The 21,088-nt window shown below is 48.0% G+C and overlaps 1 protein-coding gene across 1 annotated transcript in view; it reads right to left on the reverse strand.

Annotated features, from left to right (window-relative positions):
- Fhos (Formin homology 2 domain containing) overlaps window positions 1-21,088 on the reverse strand; it is a 289,796-nt gene that overhangs the window by 205,418 nt on the left and 63,290 nt on the right. The window contains exon 2 of the mRNA XM_065443135.2: window positions 3,853-3,942. Within this exon, the coding sequence (XP_065299207.1) occupies window positions 3,853-3,942 (90 nt within the window). The remainder of the gene's footprint in view (window positions 1-3,852; window positions 3,943-21,088) is intronic.

Here is a 21,088-nt window from a genome sequence, read left to right on the forward strand (position 1 = left end):
AAATATCGCTTATTAACAAGTGCTCGTAAGTGCTCTTAGCCAGTGGCGAGCCGCACCCTGGCTAATGATATGCTATAGGATTGGCTGGAATTTTAGCAAAGGTGGCCGGCCAATGGCACATAGAACTTGCGAACGAAAAGCTTTGCCAATTGAACCGTGAAGCTTCATTCGGGTCATCTATAGCACACAGTTGAACAGCTATACTCATTTAGCTTGCTTAGAACTAGGTCCAAATGTCCTGAAGAATGTTATAGCACGCTGCCTTTCCGGGAAGAAGAATCTTGTCCGTTTCATTTTTACAGCGAAAGCTGTATATGACAAACCTTCCGTAGTTCTCTTTTTTTTTTGGCATCCATGCACCGGAAAAATCATCATGTGGTCCGATCCTGGTCATAGTGAAGAAATGGTCCAAGTTCCATGGCACATACCCCTGTGTGCTCTGGAACGTGTAACACGCCCTTCGGGGTCTTCGGAACTTTGGCCCGGGTCGGCCCGACATTGCACTATCTTCGGGATGAACCCACGTATGGGGAGCGCTTAACGCCTGCTTCACTTTTGCCGCGGGTCAGCACGGCATCGCACTACCTTCGGGATGAACCCATGTATGGAGAGCGCTTAACGCCTGCTTCCCCTTTTCCCCGGGTCGGCCCGGCATTGCCCTATCTTCGGGATGAACCCACGTATGGGGAGCGCTTAACGCCTGCTTCACCTTTGCCGTGGGTCAGCACGGCATCGCACTACCTTCGGGATGAACCCATGTATGGAGAGCGCTTAACGCCTGCTTCCCCTTTGCCCCGGGTCGGCCCGGCATTGCCCTATCTTCGGGATGAACCCACGTATGGGGAGCGCTTAACGCCTGCTTCACCTTTGCCGTGGGTCAGCACGGCATCGCACTACCTTCGGGATGAACCCACGTATGGGGAGCGCTTAACGCCTGCTTCACCTTTGCCGTGGGTCAGCACGGCATCGCACTACCTTCGGGATGAACCCATGTATGGAGAGCGCTTAACGCCTGCTTCCCCTTTGCCCCGGGTCGGCTCGGCATTGCACTATCTTCGGGATGAACCCACGTATGGGGAGCGCTTAACGCCTGCTTCACCTTTGCCGTGGGTCAGCACGGCATCGCACTACCTTCGGGATGAACCCACGTATGGGGAGCGCTTAACGCCTGCTTCACCTTTGCCGTGGGTCAGCACGGCATCGCACTACCTTCGGGATGAACCCATGTATGGAGAGCGCTTAACGCCTGCTTCCCCTTTGCCCCGGGTCGGCCCGGCATTGCCCTATCTTCGGGATGAACCCACGTATGGGGAGCGCTTAACGCCTGCTTCACCTTTGCCGTGGGTCAGCACGGCATCGCACTACCTTCGGGATGAACCCACGTATGGGGAGCGCTTAACGCCTGCTTCACCTTTGCCGTGGGTCAGCACGGCATCGCACTACCTTCGGGATGAACCCATGTATGGAGAGCGCTTAACGCCTGCTTCCCCTTTGCCCCGGGTCGGCCCGGCATTGCCCTATCTTCGGGATGAACCCACGTATGGGGAGCGCTTAACGCCTGCTTCACCTTTGCCGTGGGTCAGCACGGCATCGCACTACCTTCGGGATGAACCCACGTATGGGGAGCGCTTAACGCCTGCTTCACCTTTGCCGTGGGTCAGCACGGCATCGCACTACCTTCGGGATGAACCCATGTATGGAGAGCGCTTAACGCCTGCTTCCCCTTTGCCCCGGGTCGGCCCGGCATTGCCCTATCTTCGGGATGAACCCACGTATGGGGAGCGCTTAACGCCTGCTTCACCTTTGCCGTGGGTCAGCACGGCATCGCACTACCTTCGGGATGAACCCACGTATGGGGAGCGCTTAACGCCTGCTTCACCTTTGCCGTGGGTCAGCACGGCATCGCACTACCTTCGGGATGAACCCATGTATGGAGAGCGCTTAACGCCTGCTTCCCCTTTGCCCCGGGTCGGCCCGGCATTGCCCTATCTTCGGGATGAACCCACGTATGGGGAGCGCTTAACGCCTGCTTCACCTTTGCCGTGGGTCAGCACGGCATCGCACTACCTTCGGGATGAACCCACGTATGGGGAGCGCTTAACGCCTGCTTCACCTTTGCCGTGGGTCAGCACGGCATCGCACTACCTTCGGGATGAACCCATGTATGGAGAGCGCTTAACGCCTGCTTCCCCTTTGCCCCGGGTCGGCCCGGCATTGCCCTATCTTCGGGATGAACCCACGTATGGGGAGCGCTTAACGCCTGCTTCACCTTTGCCGTGGGTCAGCACGGCATCGCACTACCTTCGGGATGAACCCACGTATGGGGAGCGCTCAACGCCTGCTTCCCCTTTGCCCCGGGTCGGCTCGGCATTGCACTATCTTCGGGTCGACCCGCGGCGGAAGTGAAGCACTTTGCTTTTCGTTTGAGAGCTTTGACTGTCGTCAGCTTTCGCTGCCATTCCATCTCTACAGATTGGAATGGTTGTAATTTTTTTTTATTCTTTTCGTTTTTCGCAGTAATTGGCTAGAGCGAAGCTGCGGTGTCGCTATCGTCAGGATTAGGCACTCAGCGCGGCAGACGATAAAAAAAGAATAGAAATAAAGGGAATGGACTCCGGAAATTTCGACCACCGTTAAGGAACCCCAGGTGGTCGAAATTTCCGGAGTCCTCCACTACGACGTGCCTGCTAATCAGAAAGTGGTTTTGGCACGTAAAACCCCATAATTTAATATTTTTTATGGTTCTTTTTTTTTTACAAGATATGGATCCAGGGGCCGTGTTACATGTAACGACGACTTCAGTTTTCATTTATTTTTTTGCGCTTCGTCATTCGCGTGCGGGTCGCCACGCTTAAATTATCGCCGGTATCAGTCCCTCGTTGCGATAGGTGATGAGAAAAGAATGGAAGCGATGTAAAACAATCAGGTCGTAAGTATGCACCCAGCGAGCCTTGATGGAGGCGTGGTGCAAAGCGAACGTAGTACACAACTTGCGACGCGCGCGACATGCCGGAGCTGACATTGGCTTATCAGCAGGTTGGACAAAAAAAACTGTCCATCCACGTGTCGATCAAATCGTTAGGCGGGCTTGATGACGATGTTTGGCTGTAAATTTTAGTGGAAATTTGGCGACCGGATATTTACAGCGGCATGATCTTACGAAGAATTCCGAAAGATAATTTTGCCTCGGATAACAGCCACCTTCGACTTCGTAATATGTCAATGAATTTCGTAGTGAGTGAACTGCACTAACCTATATTGCACGATATTTAATTTTGACTTCGCATCGTTCAAAAACGCAAATTGTGTGCACTTCGTCCAATATTTGCGCAGCTACGAATTTTTGAGCGAAACTTTCGAAGGCTCAACCAGTTAACATTGAACGCCACGCACTCTGGTTGAAACGCCAGCGGCAGCCTCCTATACAGGGCGTTTCAGCGAACACTTTCAAAAAGTGCTCAAAATTGCCTGGAAGAAAGCACAACTTAGTCCATGAGCTGGTCTACTCGAAGAGGCGGACATTACTTGCACAAGAAAATTGAGATGCATAATCAACTAATTAACAAAAAATCACCGATCAAGTTCCTAACTTTATTTTTAACTTAGCCCTCTTTAGTTGGACGAACGAGAAACAGCGCGCACGCGGAAACGGGAACAGATGCGGAGACGACAGCACAGCGCATTCCTCCCGATGTCCGCGTTTTCGTGTGGGCTGCTTTCCGTTCGTCAAAGATGCACAAACAAGCCTCTGCTGTTCGTCGGCCCTAGTGACACCACGCTGAGCGATGCCGCGATTGCAGCTTGGTGCGACGAGCCACTGCATCCAGGGTGGCCGCACCGAGAAGCACTCACAGAGCCGTAGGTGGAGCTCCGCGCCGCCGTGCAGTTGGCCGAGTAGTTTCCGGAGCCGCCATAGCGAGACGAGGCGGCGCCACCGGTACGCTGCGCATAAGTTGAGAATGACGTGAGGCACAGTGCCATTGCCAGCAAATGATAAGCGTTTCGCTTAATAAGCACTATTATTTCGGTGTCCGAATTATAGCCTAGTTTGACACCCCTGCGGTTGGACACAAACGGGCTTCCGATGAAGGTTGCGATGACGATGAACTGCGAAATTTACACTGGGGTTACCGGAGGCGCCGGAAGGGCGAGAACTTGGAAAAAATTTTGACCACCTAAGGGGGCTCCTCAGCGAGCACCGAAACTTCGGCGGTTACAAGCGTTTTTGCATTCTGCCCCTATCGGTATATGCGGTCCCTCTCAGTCGGGATCGAACCCACGATATCACGCTCAGCACCAGAACGAGATACTTAGCGACCGAAATTAAGCGAAATGGGATTAACAAAACACCCGAGAAAACAATACAAGCGCGAAAAGCACATTCCAAGCTCTTTCGGAGAAGCTGTGGATACTTTGTACAAAAAAGTATGCTATGTGTGTGTGTGTATATACAAGGTGTTTTTTTTTTTCCTTGGCTGCACGAAATCTTTAAAAAATTGTCAGTGGCAGACTGCACAATTCTAATCCTTGATCTGAACTACAAGATCAGGCAGCCATTACTTCTATGAGAAATTAAAATACTTAATTAACTAATTAGCATAATTACGTTAATGTACTTTTCCATTTATTAACATTATGTCCACTAGTTCAATCTACGAATTATAGCCGGTGAGTTCGCAAGGCGTATCCACTTGGAACGAATTCTCAGGACTGCACCAGTTTCGAGATGTCAATTTCGAAAGTGACCGACGAAATGCATTGCCGTTCCGGTTAGTTCCTTAAAGAAAAAACGTCGAAAGTATTTTTCTTTTTATTTGCGGGCGCCTGCACTTCTTTCGCTTTCAATTTACTAAACACCGGATCCGAAGAACTACTTCCATCACACACACACACACTCACGCGCACGCACGCACACACCCACAGAACTCAATTCATCTGCCATACTGCTGGAGATTTTCCTTAGGCTATGCGTCATAGCAGTAGATGCTCGAAGTGATATGCCGTTTCTCTCGGCTCTATAGCGTGAAATTAGCGAATACATTGACGCACCGGCTGAGTATGTGCGTTCTTCACAAATATTGCAAACGCAAGTTGACGATTGTCCTCAGATATGATGGTGATAACTCTTTTAAGAAATTACCACGTTTTTCGCACTGTTGCCGTGAATGATAAGACAGGCGTACGTCCGCTAACTCTCTACACATTGACGGCAGTATAAAGGCATTCCCCAAATATCCCACGATGTACTAGACAGTGGTGCATCACTTCACCTATCACACACACCACAAGCGTAACCGGAGTCCTCATGAGAAAGCTATATAAACATTCCGTCATTTTTTTATCCAGATTGATCAACCATTACACCTTCATTTCTGCTCTGAAGCGTGTAACAGAATAATACGCCTTATTCCTCCATGTCATCACACTCCCCTATAACAGTTCCCGCAGGCACTCCAGTTGTATATTTACTATTAATCTGTCGACTTTTTCTGGCAAGCAAAAGTGATGATAGCTGTGACAGACGGCATGAAAGGCGCATTAAATACACATTCAAAGCTATCGCTATGAAGATCTCCTGTCGGATATTTTTGCGTGCCTACGGCTGTCAGAATTATTACATAGCTTTCAGCCACGCTTTTTCTCATCGCACGTCTAGTTAGGGCACACTGTCGTAGTCTATAAAACATTTTAAAGGCCACAGGGTAGAGGTGTTACCCATGAGACAAACATTCGTAAGATTGTGAAAATTTTTAGAATGCATCAGCTTTCTTTTCTTTTCTTCCTGTCTTCTTTTATTTATTTATTTATTCTCCTGCGTTTTTATACACTTCGCTATAGCATTTGCAGACCACTTACGAGCACGCATACGCGACGTGACGATATGCCCTGTGGGTTTCAGAGTTTTTGCGCTTTGTTTCCAAGAGCTTTTCGATGGAGGGAAAGGGCACAGCGATAACCAGACAGATCACGCAGCCTCGCCAAAGCAACTGTACATATATTCTGCGAGATTTTTCTTTTTGTTCGATAAGACGTTGGTGCTGCGACCTGGACCAGTAGCAGCACTTATGGCTAACTCAAGTAAACAATTCCTCATCGGTTATGGAAAACAATCATTGGTTTGCAGTCGAAGCCACTGGAAGCAGGTACTGCGATCGAACAAGCTCATAGCTGCTTCAACATCGAAATTTTCTCTCTCTCTCTCTCTTTTATCAGAAGAGCGCATGCCCGCATGCAATACTGCAAAATGCACGATTAATGCGCAAGAAAACGAAAAACCACGGTATGCCTGAATTATGACGTCGAATTGTAGGTACGTTGCGCTCTGTATAAAATCGGATATTCGTGGGCAATGTACAGAAATGAAGTCGTCATTTATAGTTGAACCGCTTGCACACAGGATGACAAAGTGTCGACATAGGATATCGTTGTAGAAGGTGCCAGGCCTACAGCTGTCGAGGCCATAGCACTGTCAGCAGCTAATTATAGCCAAGAAACTAGGGTACAAGAGGAGTGAAAATTCAGCAACTCGTGCTAAATCCTCACTGGTGCTAACAATGAATGTCGTCTTTATCGTCGCCTGGCTACGTAGTGATTCACCAGTGATACCTTATCTCTGAGTGGGTCTCTTGACAAAGGTTGCGCGCACGCTCTGGTCGGTCAACATTAAAAGCGCCCTAATTGCGTCACGTCCAGTGCCAAAGTTACCTAAGAGTTGCGCGCTGTTTCTTCTTGGCGGGTCTAGGAAACCCGCCACTCTTCTCAATGACGTCGTTCGCTCAAACCCGGCACCTTTCCATCACGGAAATAGCATCAACGAAAGATGCGTAAAAACGAAAGGGCAGCAAGAACGAAAGAGAACACGGGCCCACCGCAACTCAAGAAGAGAAGCGGAAGCTAAGGACAGGCTAATGGAGCAAAGAACGATTTTTCGCGCTAAAAACAACTGTCTCGTTAACGACAAGGGAAAACAAAAAGCCAGAGGCTCCTGGCACCTCGTTCGAACTGGCTTTTGACGCGAATGAATACGCCTTCCGTTTCCCCAGGCTGTCCAGGCCAGCCGCAGCCGGCCTAAATCGTTGTGTCTTCTTTCAGTGATGATTCACGCGTGACTTTCTTGTTTAGCAGCGGCTATTTCGGCTTTCTTTGCAGTTCACGCACTAAAGGCGGTCCGCATGCACCCGGAATACGTCGCAGCGCAGAGGACGCGTGGAAAGACCTTCACGGGGAGGGTCGGCTTGGCATATTTGTCGCCAAGCCGCTTACAAGATACGAAGTTCATTAAAGCTTGTTGCTGGACGATATCATAATATTCTGCCTGATGCGCCGACTGTGCGTGTTCTTGCTTCAAACAGAAGTATAGCCACATTGATTTTGAAGACAGTGTAGCGGTGGTAATACTACATTTCCTTTTTTTTTTCTCGGCAACATGTTACTGGCGACGGCGGACATCAGTGAATGTGCGACAATAACTGCAACACTAATTCTTTAAAGGCTCGCCGATTAGATGTACAATCTCCAAATCCTACCTTACTTTGTGCCCTTTTTTTCAGATCTCGGAAGGTGGTCATGTGTGCGTGCGCCTATCTTCAATAACAAAATGCGTGCATCATAAGATTACATTACATAAGACGACGATTTTACTCGTCATTAGCATTATGAAACATCGTTCCAGCGCACAATTGAACACGGACGAGAAGAGAAAGACAACACGAACGCCGGTGTGGTCACTGCTAAAAGGTTGACAAGGGTCGAGGAAGGGTTTGCACACAAAGGAGGAGGGGAGAAAGGGCCCAATGTACTAGAAAGTATATCGTTAAGCGTTCGTGTTGTCTTTCTATTCTCGTCCGTGTTCAATTGTGCGCTGGAACGATGTTTCATAATGCTAATCACAATCAACTAGCCCAGCTGTCCATACTTACTCGTCATAGCATCCCGTATACAGCTAGGGTGTCCCAACTATCATGTACCAAAATTTAAAAATATGCAAATGCCACATAGCTGGAGAGAATCAAAGTAATGTTTGCCGTCGATAGCAGAGACTCAGATTATTTCTTGCATTCCACCTAATTACATAATTAGTCTTAATTAATTATTCAATTTCTCAAATATCATTATTAGAGGAAAATAGTCAATCAGAAATTGTAGAGCCACACAAACAATTCCCGATACAGCTGCCTGTTGCTTAATACGTGCTGCATAAAAGTAATAAATAAATGGGGTTTTACGTTCCAAAACCACTTTCTGATTATGAGGCACGCCGTAGTGGGGGACTCCGGAAATTTTGACCACCTGGGGTTCTTTAACGTGCACCTAAATCTACGTACACGGGTGTTTTCGCACTTCGCCCCCATCGAAATGCGGCCGCCGTGGCCGGGATTCGATCCCGCGACCTCGTGCTCAGCAGCCTAACACCATAGCCACTGAGCAACCACGGCGGGTCTACATAAGAGTGTTTTTATAAAAGTGCCGCGCGAATGGCCGCTCGAGACACTTGGCGTGTGCTCGCGGGCTTCTTTCACGCTTGGAAAAACACTTTTGTGCAGCACGTATTGCGCAACAAAGAGCTGTATCGGGAGTTCTTTGTGTCGCTCTACAATTTTCTCATTCACTCTTCTAATCTAATTATAATATTCGATATGTTGACTGATTAATTCATTAAGACGAATTATGTAGTTAGGCGGAATGCAAAAAATAATCTGAGTATCTGCAAGCGACGGCTAACAACATTACCTTGGTTCTGCCCAGCTACGCGGCATTTGTATATTTTTAAATCTTGGCGCATGGTAGTTGGGAGACCCTGTATATGCTCTTCACGAAAGTGTTGTTCTTTGATCGTAAGAACACGTGGCCTGAATCGAACTGGTAATATCGTGCAGCCACATTCCCTGCAATTTCTAATGGGATGTCGTCCACGATATATCGTGCCTCTTATATAAACGGCGCAGAAATAATAAACCACTCGAAACCTTTTGCTTCAAAAATTGTAGCAGGAGGTCCTCTCTTTAATCCAATAAAGCAGTTCCAATAAAGGCAACTGATTTCAAGCATATTTAGGAATCTAGGAGTAAGCAGGCATTATCAGCTAACAAATCCATTGCTCAATGGATAAAAATGGCGATGCTGATGCTTGCCCAGGACGGCTACGAGTATTAGCTTCACATACTGCGCCTTTCTTTCTTTAACATTGTTACTACTGGCCATCCTTTCCACGCAGATTCGTTTTTGACAATGGTATACGGGGCGTGTCAGGATCGCCCAGAGAAATATCAGTCGGCGAAAAATTCGGATGCCAGCTACACGAGCTTGGTCAGACGCTGTTTAGTTTCAAGTGCGCATGCCGTGCCCACGAAATCTGCCGAGGAGGAGGACAGGAAAGATACTCTATGCGCGCCAAGCGCCAAGCGCCGAGAAGACGCGACCAAAGGATTGTGCTCGATTTCACAAGCTTGCGACTCCATGCGCTTCATAGTTTGCCGCGTGTTAGCATGAAGCTAGAATAGCACATTCATTTTCCCTACTCCACAATCACGCGCTGCGGCGTTAAGTTTTAAAAATTGATATTTGTTCTCACGTTGTGTGAGTACGATGTGTTTTGTGTATGTGCCACTTCATTTACTCTTTTACCCACCAGCACGAGATGACATTAAAGAGGTAAGGGAGTATACGCATGCAGTATAAATAGAAGAAAACAGTGTGTATATCCAGAACTAACGCATACAAGCTAACAAAAATTATCAGCATACAAAAACAACAGCAATGCGGCCGGAACGGTCAAAGATCCGCGATGAAGGTTTCGAACGACAGAAAGCTGAGCTAGTTGGTAAGAATTCATTATGCAAAACAGAAGTGAGGCGTGCAGACAGGACACAAGAGTAGAGAAGTGGACAACACGAACGCCCACTATCAACTGAATGGAGCACTGAGGCGAAAAATGAAAGAAGACACAAAACTCATCTGCACATGCTCAGGAATGGTAACACCACGTGTCAATCGGGTACATGTGCTGGACCAGCACGTATACCCGATTGACAGAGAGACAGAGAGAGAGAGAGAGACGCAAAGGAAAGACAGGGAGGTTAACCAGAGATTATCTCCGGTTGGCTACCCTGTACTGGGGAAGGGCAATGGGTTGCGATGACAGCATGATCGCACATCATGCATATATGTGTAGTTGAGAGTATATTTTACGGCAAAACACTGCACACCCGGACCTATTCGCGCGCGCGAGAGAGAGAGAGAGATTGAGAGAGAGAGAGAGAGAAGACATCTTTAATGCGCATAAGTTCGACAGCTTCCTTTTGCGCACGTCTGCTACCGCACCGACAAGCGCAAGCGCACTCGCCCGTTCACCGCACCACCGTTCAAATAATTGCAGTGGAAGTGTTACACATTCTTCTCACATTTCTGCGCGAAACAGGACTGATGGACACATGGTGACATATTTGGCGCAGGAAAAGATGCTCAGTCGGAGCAATTGCCGGCCAGGTCTGCCAGGCTTAACCCCGCCTGTATACAGCGCCACCAAAGCGACTAAATGTCTTTATTTCGATACTAATTAAGGAAATGAAAAAGAAAGCTTCATAATATATGCTTCGTATGACTTCAAGGCAAGGGGTCCAGCACCTGTACGTTAACCGGTATGGCACGTGATCGGGCTACGCACGGTTGCAGTTGCGGTTCTAATGCCACGCATAGGCTCAATACCAGCTCCCTCGGAAGCCGGTACCGTCTAAGGTGCTGGTTTGCGATGTCGTCGACCAGCAACCGACAGCGAAAATGCACGCTCCCTTCGCATAGGATCACTGTCGAGGGTACGGAGACCAGCCCTATCAGATTATGGCATAAAACTTCACCACATAACATCCACACCTGCAAGATTCGCTGCCTATCACACTTTGACATCGTATCAGCATTCATCGCTTCTGCTTGGCTTCTCCTCAGCTGATAAAACACGATGAGGCCTCGGAGTAGGTCAAAAGTTTGTTTTTCCAGATTCAGACGGTCGCATTCTGATAAAGGCGCAATGCACAAAGGCGCGTACACTTCAGTTTTTGAGACTAGTAATAAATCATAGGTTGGTAACGTCAATGCCTGGAGCCCCTAACTACGGTGTCTGTCATAGCACAAGTGGCACTTCTTAGAATCAAGGCTAAACAGTCAACACCACCACGATGTTCAGCGCCAGCATAAATTGAGCAGCCTCATAACAACACACGGTCAAGTACACGTCAGAATACTGCACAGCACAGTACACTAAGCACATAGCGGTTCAATACGCTAGCTGGTTTAGGACCAAATCGGTTCAAGTCGTCAATATTGCGACACTAACGCAATTTGTTCAGAGCAGTCACTGCACATATAGTACGATGACAAGGTGGGGGCGGTGGTATCCAAGAGGCGCCCGACGCCATTTTGTAAACATGCGAATGCGGCCTCGCAGTACGAAGCGAGCTGCGGCTCAATAGTAACAGTCCGTTAAAATGCCGCACGAATTTTGGATGCTGTAAAACGTCATCGGTGTACTTTTATGTTCACTACAGGACGAAGGCCTGTCCCATCGATCTCTGATTACCCCTGACCTGCGCTAGCTGATTCCAAGTTATGTCTGCAGATTTCCCGATTTCATTACGCCGCCTAATTTTCCGGCGTCGATGACAGCGTTTCCTTTCCCATAGCACCCACTCTGTATTTCTAATGGACCACCGATTATATGCCCTATGAATTACACCGCCTGCCCAGCTCCGATTTTTCCTCTTAATTTCTACTACCATTACCCCCGTTTGCTCTCTGATCCACATCGCTCTCTTCCTCTCTCTTAGCATTAACACCTCATATTTTTCGTTCCATCGCTTTTTTGAGCGGTGCTTAACTTATTCTCAAGTTTCTTTGTTAACCTACAAGCTTCTGTCTCATATAATAGTATTTGAATAATGTAATTATTCTACACTTTCAACGACAGCGGTGAGCTCCCGGTCACGACTTGGTAATGTCGGCCGTATGCACTCTGACCCATTCTTATACTTCTGTAAGTTTCCGTCTTATGATCAGGGTTCCCTGTGAGTAATTGGACTAGATAATCTTACTCTTGTACATACTCTAAAGGCTGACTGCCGACCAGGAATTTTTGTTCGTTTGACAGGTTATTCAACATTACTTCCGTCCTCTGCATATTATTCTTCTACCTACTCTTACACTTTCTCGGTTAAGGTCCTCAATAAATTGTTGCAGTGTACACCCAGCGTTGCTGAACAAGACATTGTCATCGGAAAACTCAAGGTTGTTGATATATTCGCCGTTGATCATCGCTCTTGATCGTTCCCATTCGAATACCTTGAATACCTTTATGTATGCAGTGGATATAGATGTAGAGAATGTGTCTCTTTGCCTGACCGTTTTCTCGATAAGTATTTTTCCACTATTCTTGCAGGCAGTCAAAACATGCGCAGCCAGATTTATCACTGAGGCAGAGTAGAAGCCTCAGAAGTTGCGGATACGTGCGCTGTGGCTGAACGCAAATACGGAAGTTATACATAAAATAAATAATTATTGAGTTGTAAGCCATATGCGGTGTTAGATATGGCGCCGTTTCCTGAGGCTACTTCGAGTTCCCCAAACCACTTCGAATCGCAGCACAGATAATTGAGGAATGCAGAAGCAGGAAAGCACATTCCAGAGGAGCGCCCGCGCAAACAAGTTTGCGGCCCCCAGGTCGTGTGCCGCCGAGGAACTATTCAATGCTTGAGTCTTCCAGAAAGCGAGGGGATAGCACGGCATTGTTGGAAGTAAAGTGGGTGCCAAATCAAGACGGCGGTAATGCGCCATGACAGCCGGACGTGCCGGGAAGGCCCAAGCCTACCCCTCTTCGCCTTTGAAGAAGGCATTTGCCACCACTGCGGAGCCGTACCACCGGGAGCAGGTGGGCCCTCGTACAATGGAGCATGAGCGCCCCCCCCCCCTTCTCCACCTTAGAAGAAGTGCATTGCAAGTCAGCGAGGCAAGACCGCAGAGAGCCGCCGGGTGTGACACCGCGACACGGGCGCCAACGATTGGCCGAAAATGGCGTCATCTGAGCGGACTCTCCCATTGGTCAAACATGACGCGACTTCCAGTGCTCGAAGGGTTTATAAGAAGCATTCCAGAGAGACCAGAGCATTCCCTGATTCCCTGATTCACCTCTCTCGAACTTCTTGCCGCGGGCCGCAGCGTCCGAGTTGCTGCCGGCCCGTAATGACTGTACGACTGTTACTTGAGTCTCACCTCCTTGTAAATAATGTAAAATAAATACTCCCAAGTTTGGTTTTCATCCCGGAGTCCGTCCTCCAACCCCTACATCTGGTTGGCAGCGGTGGGATCGCCTCCGAATGCAGCAGCTGGTGGCAGCGCTACGGATGAACCTTCGTCGAGAGAGATCCTAAGGAACCGGGAAGAGCGAAGAAGAGAGAGCCTTCGTCGAAAGAGGTCCGAAGAAACTGGGAGTAGCGAAGAAGGAGCGAGCCTTCGACCCAGGGAGTCCGGAGGAACCGGGAACAGCGGACGAATGAACCGGATGGCAGAGTGCTGCAACCGTAAGTGAGCGCGTGGTTTTTTTCCTTTTGATTCGCCAGACTCAAATGTTGTGTGTTCATTTTGATAGTTCTGGGAATCAGGAGTTTGTTGCATTGTGTGTTTGCACAAATTAAGGAAAACAGTTCTAACCACCTGTCGGGGCAGCTGCCATGGATCTTAGAATGTTGACGAGGTTAGACTTGTTGTTGGTGTGCGACGATTTGGGAGTTGAGGCGGACGAACGGATGGAAACGCCAGCTATCATAAAGGCGATTAACGATAGTGGCAATGATGGCAAAAGCATTGAGCTTGCTTGGGAGGTGATACAGGAACCACGGGAGCGTGAGCGTCGTGAACGTGTGCGAGAGCGTCGTGAACTTAAGAGTGAGCGTAAGCGTCAAGAACGCGAGAATGAACGGAAGCATGAGCTTCAAGAACTTACTCTTAGGTGTGAGCGTCACGAACGTGGGAATAAACGCGAACGTGAGTATCAGGAACGTAAGCATGAGCGTGAGCAAAAGTATGAGAGAGAGAAGGCAGCACTGACCAAAGAGATACAGTATTGTGATCAGTTATTGGCACAGAGACAATGGCTGTCTGAGAATTCTGTAGGAAGTACAGAGCGAAAGAATGAGGAAGTGTCTAGCGGATTTTCGCCAAAAGCCGACGAGAAGAGTAGTGCCTGTGAGATGGGCTGCCGATTCATAAGTGAAGGGAAAAGGCTAGCTGCTAACGATGCCTTAGTGGCAACAGAGGCCGTTAAAGGCCGTAGTGAGAGCGACGAGGTGCTGTGCCAACAGATGACTGTGGAGACAGCTAGGCCAGCTGCGAACAAATTGGCACAGTTACCGAGCGTGTGCGTCGCTGGTAATGTTAGCGAGGTTGCTAGCGAAGAAAAGGGTACTGCTGACCCGACAGACGCGAGCACCCATGTAGAGCCAGATGTGCGTGCAGAAGTGAAGTGCGAGCTGGACGATGCAGTTGAGAGTAGTTCTCGGGATGGCGAGCTCCGTAGTTCACGAAAGAACAACTGCATTGTTCAGGGATCGGTGCGGCTCTCCGCCAGTCTAGATAGCCTAGATAGGGATGGTTCAGTTATTAATCATTCGGACTGTGCGCGTGAGACAGCGATCGATACCGACGGGCTGTGTGCCGATGCACAACGTGAGCTGGGCAATGTAGTAGAGGGCAGTTCGCAAGAGTGCGAGTTGTCTAACTCGAGTAAAGCCTGCTGCATTGTGCCAGAGTCGGTTGGGCTGTCCGCCAGTCGAGGCAAAGTGAGAGTAGATTTAAATGTAAATCACTCAGACTGTGCGGGTAAGAGACCGATCCGGGCCGACGAAATGTGTACCGGCCAGCACGAGGCACGAGGCGACATGAAAGCGAGTGCAAAGAGAAAGCGCCGTAAAAAGAAGCGTGGTAAAGACCGAAAGTCGGTAACTAATGTAGCGCCGCCAAAGATGGCGAGAAACCCAAAAGGGCAGGGCGCGAGGAAGAAGCTGCGGTCGTTACGGACGATGTTGACGCATCGAAAACGTTCGAGCCACCGGTCAAAAGGGGACTGCGAAGCATGTTCTGCGCGGACGCGGACAAAGGGCACGGGGCAGTTAAACTCCTCGTCGTTCCGTAGTTCTTTTCAAAGTTCAGCGTGCAATTCGAAGAAACGCAAGGTGGCAAGACGAGACCAGGTGGGGAGTAGTGACGCGGTCAATCGAGTTTGTGTTGAAAGCGGGGCGCGAGGACGCAAATTGGCAGGGGACTGTGACGTCTTGGGGGAGCTGATATATATAGTGAGTCAGCCCTTTTGTTATTCCTCGGCCGCCAGAATAGCTTTGAAACCGCGCCCACCTCGAGTACGACTGAAACTATGAGTCAGTCGAAAACGTTTGGAAACGGAGGCCAGGAGCGCTTCCGTAGAAATGAAGTGTTGTTTTTTTATTTTTGAGCATGGGAAAGTTTTCGCGATTTGAGACTAGGATTTCTTTCAAGGTGTAAGGTATGAGCTTTGTTTATGTTTTGGTTTGAGAAAGCTCCGAGATTTGAAAGACGCGTTTGTGTAAACATGTAGTCTCGCGAGATGCTCATTAATAAGTAGATAGGCTTTTTTTGTGTGTGTGAGTAACCTGAAGGTCAAGGTTATCGTCGAAAGGCCTATGGTAAAGCGCGTGTGTTTTAGTTAACCTTCTTTCTTTTTAAGTGTTTTGAATTTTCTAAGGTTAAGCGCGTAGGTTTTCAGTAAGTGCGTGATTTGCACGGAGAAGCGTTTTTAGTTCCGTTAGCGCATGTCCTGTGTGGACGGAAGGAAGCAGATTTATGACTAGGTTGCTCGTGTGTGTTGAGGGCAACCGTATTCTGACTTCTTTAATAAGTATGCGTGGAACGAGTTATTAAAAGACGCATTATTTTAAGGGTTCTGCGGAGTGTGTAAGTCCCGCAAGTTTAATTGTTCGTTTAAGTCACGTGTCCTGTAGGACTTTCAGGGAAGAAACATGAGTAAGCGTAAATGAAAAGTTTGCCTACAACGCAAGTACGCGTTCTGTTTAGTGACCACAAGGCTAGTGCGCTTGTGATTACGTACTTGTGAGGTTGACCAGATTGTTCAGTGGCACCAATACGTGCGATAAGTATGCCACTGCGATAGATTGGAAACATGCTGTTCGTGTAGTTAGGCCACTTAAGTTATGTTCGGCTGTTTTCATTTGTTGTTTGCATCGTCAACGACCCTTTTGTTTTGCAACAACAATAGTACTCTGGTCTTGTCGGCAATCGAGGAGAAATGGATAGCTGTTTGGAAGGGTGGTTGGAACTGTTTTGTCAAAATTGGGGAAATAAAAGATCAGGGTTCATTTTGACTCAGTAATAGCCTGGCGAGTCAGGGGTGAAGAGGCTGCGCTTACACGTGGTGCAGCGCTGTGTTGTTTTGTTTGTTTGACTTATGTTCTCCAGGGCCTAGGATCCCGAAGTTCGTCAAACGAGGCTCGACCCCAGTACCCTGCAGCTTCTTTCAGCGTTCCTCATGGCCAGCGAATTGAGTTCACCGGCCATTCAGAACAACCGGGGCGAGGACGAGCTGTTAGATATGGCGCCGTTTCCTGAGGCTACTTCGAGTTCCCCAAACCACTTCGAATCGCAGCACAGATAATTGAGGAATGCAGAAGCAGGAAAGGACATTCCAGAGGAGCGCCCGCGCAAACAAGTTTGCTGCCCCCAGGTCTTGTGCCGCCGATGAACTATTCAATGCTTGAGTCTTCCAGAAAGCGAGGGGATAGCACGGCATTGTTGGAAGTAAAGTGGGTGCCAAACCAAGACGGCCGGAATGCGCCATGACAGCCGGACGTGCCAGGAAGGCCCAAGCCTTCCCCTCTTCGCCTTTGAAGAAGGCATTTGCCACCACTGCGGAGCCGTACCACCGGGAGCAGGTGGGCCCTCGTACAATGGAGCATGAGCGCCCCCCCCCCTTCTCCACCTTAGAAGAAGTGCATTGCAAGTCAGCGAGGCAAGACCGCAGAGAGCCGTCGGGTGTGACACCGCGACACGGGCGCCAACGATTGGCCGAAAATGGCGTCATCTGAGCGGACTCTCCCATTGGTCAAACATGACGCGACTTCCAGCGCTCGAAGGGTTTATAAGAAGCATTCCAGAGAGACCAGAGCATTCCCTGATTCTCTGATTCACCTCTCTGGAACTTCTTGCCGCGGGCCGCAGCGTCCGAGTTGCTGCCGGCCCGTAATGACTGTACGACTGTTACTTGAGTCTCACCTCCTTGTAAATAATGTAAAATAAATCCCTCCAAGTTTGTTTTCATCCCGAAGTCCGTCCCTCGACCCCTACAGCGGCAAGCACCACGGCCTTGATGTGAAGTTCGTTCAGTCCTTCAGTATAATCCATACGATATGCAATTACAGCGCTAGTTACACACAAATGTCGTAGCTTCGTCCAAACGCACTGAATTAAGTCATTGAACTGTGCGCCGCCGCGAGAGCGCGCAAGGCAGCATGATTCGAGCGACGTAAATGCTGATCTTGCTGATACGAGGCTCTTTAGTGACCACGCATAGTGTCGTGCACTCGTGCACGCTTCACATTGTTCACTTCGCGATAGCAGGCCACTGTGACCGGCTTTTTCATGCCGTCATGTTGACCTGACTATTGCGCAAATGAGGAACACCGTAAGACCATCGCCGGCTCGAAGAAAATTCTTGCGCTGAATTCACAAATGAATGCCTATTAAGGGATTTCTTAAGTGAGAGGAGGAAAATAAAAAAAAGAACGTCGTACGAGGCGACTGAAGGACACGGGTGACGTCATTTCGCCCAGGTCTGATGTTAGTCTGGGGTTTAGAATAAGCATCTTCAGTCAGTCATAAAACGACGATGGCTGTCGTCTGCTGTCACTTTTCTTTGTCGTGTGGTCGTCCCATAGCCTGTCGCCTGTTACTGGCTTTGTGCATACAAAACAAAAACATAGTGGCGTTTTATGAGCGTTATGCAGCAAGCTTTTTTTACCAAAAACGAAGTGTCTCCAGTGCTACTCGTCACTGTAGTTATATAAATATAAGACCACGCGCGCGCGTGTGTTCAATTCTCCGCTTCGTTCGTGAGGTGGGCAGCAGCAACAAGTTTTGATAATTAGAAACGCTTAGGCGTTTTTTCATTGTTTCCTCTGGCAAGGAGAATTATAGCCTCAAAGCGTTGAAAAAAAATTATCATCCACAGCCCTATGAGCATGCAAGAGGAAGCTGAAACTAGAAAAAAAAACTACGATAGAAGTGCTCAAAACACATCAATGACAAACTTCACATTTGTCAGGGACGGACACTGCACTTCTATTTGCTAACACCCAATAGAGTATCATGACGAGTATGAAAATTAAGGCTATTGCGCCAATACAGAAACAAAGCCTATCACAGATTAAGCAGAAGCTCGCCGCTTAGCATTAATGTTATTGCCTTCCATAGCAGCGCGCGCTAAATACAATTATGCACTGAAATGGCTCAATTCACTTTGAGATGACAAATCAGAGCGCACCACAAAGATATAATTAAAGAATACGCTTTTTAGTGGTCCGGGCATCGAGTGACACTTGTTTCTTCCGCATCACTTCTGGTTCACCTCCTGAGACACCGGGGACGAAATTGAAAATAAATCAGAAAAGAAAATTGAAAAAGAAGTACAGTAAAAAATTGATGGGTTTGATTATAGATATGATATCAGAGCACAAGTTTAACTACAAATTTAGTTACTAAAGTTTATGGAATAATTAGAATTAATTAGACATAACTGATTACCGCACACGAAAGCACAGAATCATATACCTTAGAGACCCGCCACGTGAGGACGACTTCGGCGAAATTCCTGGAAACCCGGAAGTAGAAAGCGGAAGTAATGACGTCGCTAATTACGTCACGCACAAGAGCGTGGCATGATATTTAACAGGCTAATTAATGGAAAACAGTTCTCTGGCATAGAATGAACATTTGCCGAGTAGAACGAATGTGACGTCACTTCCTCTTCACTCGCTTCTCCTCTCCCGGCGATCAGGTGCTCACTAGCTCGCCACAGCTCCGCGCGCGCGCTTGTTACATGCTCTGACGTCTGCACCGGACAGGACGCGTAAGTTGCTCTTCGTGCAAGGCTCACTAGGGGGCTACACCTAGTGAGCACCTAAACCTAAACGAAGAGGTCTGCGCTTCCTCTTCGCCCTCCTTCGCTCCTCGCTCGCACATCGCGCCAGGAGAAAAACGTTCACTGGTGTAACCTAACGAACACCAAAGCCGAGGTGCGAGCGCTACTAAGAGACACCTAAGTCAAAGGTTAGGGTCGCCTACCATTTTTTGTAAGTTATTTTTTTACGCCAAAATTTGTTCGTAAGTTCGCTTATTGAATATCGCCCTTGGAGTAGTTCCTATCTTGACGTCTGTACCGTAGCGGTGACATTAGTATTTGTGGTGTAATATTGGGGCCATATCATGGCGTGCTGTAAGATTTTATACTTGTTCGAGCCTTTATCCTATCAAAATTGACACGTGCACTTATTTATGCTTTTCTCGGTGACTGCATTTGACCCACTAACAACTTAGTTATAACTTAGCGCAAGACGCGCCTGCACGATTACAACTTACTGGAATGTTATTGATGGTTCTATGCGTTGTCTGTTGTCACCGAAGCTTGTGTAACCTGATTGTATGAGCGACGCGAATTCTTTAGTACTTTCTGGAAGACACGCGGGCCCCAGCGATTACTCTGGAAACTTCGATGACTCATTTATAAAAGCCGACGCTCTTGAATGGCAGCTCAGATTTTCGACAATAGCCGACTGTGCTCGCCGTTATCGTTGTTCCTTGGGTGTAGCCAGTTTCTGAGGGCATAGGTTCGCCCAATAAAACACTAGTTTCTTCATTCATACTTTTGCTGCTTTCTTCACTGCAACTACTACGTGACAATATCGGTTGGTATATGTCCCAGACTGCGCGCTCGTATACGAGGATAGGCGTGACACGACACTTTCACAATACATCACGAGCATGTTAAGTGTGTGGTGTTCCGGCACATGAAATCTAGTACTTCACCTGCATTTGATGTAATGAGACTAAAAAGTCGATTTTAGCACGCGGTTGTAGCTAGAAAGAACCTAGGTATCTGTACTCAAGTTGCAATGGAGAATTGTTCAGTAGCTAGCTTGTTCCTGAAGCATTTCTTTTTCTTCTTTTCTTTTGTGAGCACGTATGACCGCATGTGAAGCACATTGGAAGAGCGTTTTTGCGTTTATTCGCATGTTCCATTTTGTGCGCTTTACAAAGTTATTTTCGGCGCTCGTTAGTTCCCTAGATACGGCACATTCATCAGCAAATAGACAAATTGAGGAAGTTGTATTGGTTTCAAAATCATTGATGTAAACCAATAAGAGCAGCAGACCCAGCACCGACCCCTGAGGGACGCCGAACACACGAACACCCAGACGCAGTACCATGAAGCATTCACAACGTGCTACGAACGTAGGGAAAGATACTATAGATATTCTATTAATTTGTCTAAATGCTCAGGAAGAATGTTAATACCACCTTCACCAATTATTGTTATTATTTCTTCAGTATTTATGTAGATTCAACTGTAATGCAAGCATGGAAGTGAGAAAGTTATTAACCCTTCATTGACGGCACCTATAGATACCCAAAAAAGAATGTTTGCTTTCTATATAAATGTGCAACAACACACACACAGAGAAAAAGCCTAGTCAACAAAATTTAAAATATTTTGCACAAGCGTTTTCAGCAATAAGGGGGAAACCCCATGAAGAAAGCTTGAAGTGGGCTTCACTCCAAGCCACCTAAGACTTCGTTTGGAATTTGTACAGACGGCTCCCCTCGTACGTGAATCACAGGTGCACATTTCATTTGCTTTACGTCACACGTGTAACAGCACTGCAGCAGGATATCTTGCACCGGTCTGTCTCTTCTGACCGTACTTTCAGAAGTAAGCGAGTCGCGTGCCAAACTTCTTCCTCGATCTATATTTCTTACCTAAACCAACAAATGACGCTAGCTG

Source organism: Dermacentor albipictus, chromosome 1, assembly GCF_038994185.2.
Source record: "Dermacentor albipictus isolate Rhodes 1998 colony chromosome 1, USDA_Dalb.pri_finalv2, whole genome shotgun sequence".
NCBI lineage: Eukaryota > Metazoa > Arthropoda > Arachnida > Ixodida > Ixodidae > Dermacentor > Dermacentor albipictus.